Raw genomic sequence first — 4,826 nt, forward strand, 5'->3', positions numbered from 1 at the left:
TATATGCACAGAGAACAAAAGCAGTTTGATTTAAAGGCCAATTCGAAAAAAGGTTTTGGAAGTCAATGTACAATTGCCGCCACTACAATTGCTACGTACAATTGCTGCCTTGGTTCTTGGTAATCCATAAACAGAGCTGCATACATTTATCTGCAAAAGAAAAGGAAGCTTTGGTCTGCACGTCGTTTTGTTGTAGTTATTGATCCTTGCATCGTGTCTGCTCTGTTTTTCCTCAGGAGACAATTCACCAGATGGATAATGAGCTCAAGAGCACCAAATGGGAGATGGCTCGTCACCTGCGCGAGTACCAGGACCTGCTCAATGTCAAGATGGCCTTGGACATTGAGATTGCTGCCTACAGGTATACAGTGGTGCAATGTAACTAAGTAGAATAGATGCACTTAAGTACTGATCTTAAGTACAATGCAGAAGGACTTGTACTTCCCTTGAGTATTTCCATTTTAAGTAACATTAACTTCAACTCCAGTATATTTAAAGAGAACATATTAACTTTTAACTCCACTACATTTATTTGATAACTTTTTTTAAAGATTATTTTTGGGGCATTTTTAGGCCTTAATTGACACGACAGCTGACTAAATGAAAGGGGACAGAGAGGGGAATGTCATGCAGCATAGCGCCACGGGTTAGAGTCGAACCCGGGCCCGCTGCGTCGAGGAGTAAACCTCTATCTATGGGGGCCCACACCCCCAACTGAGCTAACCGGGTGCCCACTTAACTGACTTTGCAGATTCAGATCCTTAAAACAAGAACAAATACACAAATACATGGTGATGTATTATATATCAAGCTACACAGCCGTATATAAAGTTATTCAAATAAACTCCAACATTATAACATGAGCACATTAAAGCATCATTAATTGCAATCCAATAATATAATTTCTATTTTTCTGAAATGGGCAAATTCTGCATTAAGAGTCCTTTCTGGTAGTTTAAGTAATTGTGATGCAAATACTTTTGTATTTTTACTTTAGTGAAGTTTGGAATGCAGGTATTTTACTTGTAAATTAGTATTTCTACACTGTAGTTATGCTTCTTTTAATTAAATAAAAGAACTGAGTAGTTCCTCCACCACTGCAGGTATTTGACATTTGAAAAGTAGAAATAACATTTACAGTCATTTCACAAACATGTGCCTTCTCTGTAACAAATGTGATTATTAAATGCATAATGTATACATTTGTTCCGCCCAGGAAACTCCTGGAGGGTGAGGAGACCCACTTCAGCACTTTCCCCTATCGCCAGGCTGTCACCCCCACCAGAATCTCTAAATCTGAGCCTCCCAAGTTTAAGGTGCAGCACAAGTTTGTGGAGGAAATCATCGAGGAGACGAGGGTGGAAGACGAAAAATCTGAAATGGACCAGGCCCTGGCAGATATAGCACAAGAGCTGTCTGCCACACTAGGAGGGGGAGGAGATGAGGAAGAGGAGGACCAGGGGGAAGAGGGAGGAGAGGGAGAGGAAGCAGAGGAAGAGGGAGAAGAGGGTGAGGAAGAGGAAGTTGTAGCCGCAACTGAAGCCAAAGTTAGCTCCAGTGCACCCGCTAAAGAGGAAGAGGAGGCTGAGGAAGATGTAAAAGGTGGCGATGAGGAAGAAGAGGGGGAGGGAGAAGGCGGTGAAGAAGGAGAGAAGGAAGAAGAAGGTAAGGGAGTGGATAAGGAAAAGGGGGATGATGCAGAGGAAGGTGAGGGAGGAGAAGAGGGAGATGAGGAAGTTGAGGAGACAGTATTGTGCTCCAAAGCACCAGAGTCTAAAGCCACCCCTGACAAAGAGAAGGCCGTCGACAAAGAAGGAGAAGAGGAAGCTGGTGGCGAAGAGGAGGGCGGCGATCAGGATGAAGATGCAGGCAGTGAGATAGCATCCAAAAACGGAGATGAGAAAGAGGAAAGTGAGCATGCTGACAAAGGCAAAAAGGATGAGAGGGAAAAAGACGAGAAGAAGGTAAAAGATGAGAAAACGGATGACAAATCAGAAGAAGCTGTAGCCAAGACAGAAGCTCCGAAAACAGAGGCTGCAAAGCCCGAGGCTGCAAAGCCCGAGGCAAAGAACGAGGAAGCCGCCAAAACTGAGGCATCAAAACCTGATTCTCCAAAGCCTGACTCTCTAGAACCTGAATCTCCCAAGCCCGCATCTCCGAAGTCCGAGTCCCCCAAAGTAGGCTCACCGAAGTCGGAATCCCCAAAACCTGAGTCCCCTAAGTCAGAATCCCCAAGAGCTGAATCCCCAAAGACAGAGACCTCCAAGCCCGAGGCCCCTAAAGCTGCTGAAGAGAAATCAGAGAAAAAGAGCGACTCAACAGAAAAAAAGGTTGAAAAGAAGGATGTTGCCATGAATGGCGATTTAGACAAGAGCAGCCCAGAAGAGAAAGAGAAGAAGGACGAGGAGAAAGAAGGCGTCGTGATCACTAACGGCGTGGACGAGAGCCCGTCCAAGGACGATGGCAGCCAGAAAGTGGTGATCACCAAAACCGTGGAGACAATCACAACCGGAGAGGACGGATCCAAGCATGTGACCAAATCTGTCACTGTGACCGAGACGATGAAGGAGGAGGTGGAGGAGGTGATGCAGGTCTCCACCAAGAAAACCGAGAAGCACTCCACCGAGTCCATCAAGCAGGTGACCGAGGCCGAATGAGGAGACTCCCAATGGCTGATCTGGCAGATAGGACACGATGGCAAGCAATCAACCCACAACTAACATAACAAAGAAAATCATACGGCTAGAGCGATGTAATAAAGAAAACCACTCTGATACAAAACAAATCATACAGAGAAGCCAACATTTTAATGCTACAAATTTCAAAAATGCATGTTGAGGGACAGCTTTAAAGAGGCTTTGCTACAGACGTGTCAGGAGCAAGCGACTGAGACATTTTATCCTCTTTTTCTTTCTTTCTGCAGTTAACAGGTGAGCTCATTGGAGGGAGGGAGGGAGGGAGGGAAGGAGGTAGGGAGGGAGGGGGGGTATCTGCATGCTAGCTCAGGAGAGGGGATTACTTTCCTTTCTTATCTGTATGTATGGTAGAAATACACTGTAAAAAGAGTAATTATGTTAAAGGAATATATTTAATGTGGGTGGGAGAGTAAGATAAATACTATTGAGGTTGAGAGTTTTTTGAGTTGAGTTGAAGGGGATGGAACGGGAGGTGGAGGGTCCTCTACACAGACATGTGCTTTATTGAAGACGCCTTACTTGACATGTGAAGATACCAACTGAGCCAAAAAGAAACTACCAAGAAACACACTACATACAGAGAAGAAAGAAACAGGGAGTGATATGACCACATACATCCAGTAACTGTAGCAGTTAAAGCTTAACAAACCTGAAGAAACTACTAGCCTTAAACATGCTTTTTATCAGTGTCTGTTATGTTTACCTGAGTGCAACTGAAAAGAAAAAAAAACTGTAAATGCGCTGATTTATGCATTCTTGCATAGGATGGACTTGAATTAAATTACAGAAATAAATGAGGTGCTACTGTTTGCAATCCCATGACTTTACTCATCATGAACGATTTCCCAGCAGCATTTGCTCAATAAATGTCATAATGAAGTAAAAAATAAATATTGTGTCATGTCAATTTGTATTGCAACCAGTGTCCGAATTTAAGGGAGATAAAGGGCAAAAATGTACCAATATCCTTATCCTACAGTGCATTATTTTTCCCCCATTAATTAAATTTCCATTTATTTAAGTGTTGCCAACATTTTGTAAACACACCAAATGGTTTTAGAATTTTTTTAAAGTTCTGTTTGCAATTTTAAATAGACCTACATATATCAACACTCACATTAGAGTAGTTATATTTAGTAGTTTATAAGTAGTTGAAAATATTACAACTTTGCACAAAAGAGCTTTACACTAAAGGTTTATCTATGAAAGTAGTGGCTTTAATTTTAAAAAGTTGTATATTCTAGTCGCCACATAAATGTTTGCTGTATTACAAGTTATGATTAACATTTAGACCAATATTGTTTTATAATCAAAAGCAGCTCTTGAATATTGACAAATTTGCCAATAATGCTATTTAAAAAAACTATGTTATCAATCAAGGATGTACACTATTTATCTAACTTCGTTAAAAAAAGTTATTGGATTTCCTTTAAATTAATGCCATTAATGCTTTTCAGGATATGGTTAGTAGATATTTAATTTTGGAGTGTGTTAAGATGTGTCTGACATTGCTGAAAGGATGGGCAAGATACATTTCTTGGCTTATGGACAAATCGCTGAAAGATATTTCTTCCGCTTTAGATTGGATGTGCTGAACTAGGTAGACGAGGTTTTAACTAGTGACTTTATTTTATTCTTTCGTCAACAGCAACATATGGCAGATGTTATTGCTGAGGGACTGTGTGCAAAGAAATATCAAACAGTGTCTAATGATTTACACAATTAGTTTTTTAAACCCACCACCAGGGTTGTATGCAGGCACCATGCCTTATGCAGGGAGCTATAGCTGCTGCTGTCTACACCTGACGTCTACTACCCAGGGGAGTAAAATAGAGTAAAAGTGGTCAGAGGATAATGTGCATCAGGGTGTGACCATGGTCTCATATCACATAAGAAAACATCACGGATGTACTTGTTAAACAGAATATAAAGTCTTACTATAAGGTTTTTAGTTTATTGCTAAAAAAGGGTTATGGGTCATCTTGTATCCAGACAATGAGTTTTATATTTCTCATGTAAATGGCGTGATAAAACAGAATACCCTTCCCAGTTAGCACACATACGTCGGCACGACGTCTGCAAATGATCGCTTCATCTGCAATTGATCGCGGGTCATTTTGAAGCATCGTT

General features: G+C 41.4%; 1 protein-coding gene across 4 annotated transcripts in view; it reads left to right on the plus strand.

Annotated features, from left to right (window-relative positions):
• The window catches only part of nefma (neurofilament, medium polypeptide a), a 5,408-nt gene extending 1,825 nt beyond the window's left edge, over positions 1-3,583 (plus strand). The window contains exons 2-4 of one of the 4 annotated variants that reach the window (XM_034896500.1): positions 237-361; positions 1,217-1,938; positions 1,972-3,583. In XM_034896500.1, the coding sequence (XP_034752391.1) occupies positions 237-361; positions 1,217-1,938; positions 1,972-2,657 (1,533 nt within the window). In that variant the 3' untranslated portion in view covers positions 2,658-3,583. Of the gene's footprint in view, positions 1-236; positions 362-1,216 lie in introns of all 4 variants that reach the window. The other 3 variants (XM_034896501.1, XM_034896499.1, XM_034896498.1) reach the window with 3 other exon arrangements.
• The last annotated feature ends 1,243 nt before the right edge of the window (positions 3,584-4,826 follow it).

Source organism: Etheostoma cragini, chromosome 16 (assembly GCF_013103735.1).
Source record: "Etheostoma cragini isolate CJK2018 chromosome 16, CSU_Ecrag_1.0, whole genome shotgun sequence".
In the NCBI taxonomy this organism is placed as follows: domain Eukaryota; kingdom Metazoa; phylum Chordata; class Actinopteri; order Perciformes; family Percidae; genus Etheostoma; species Etheostoma cragini.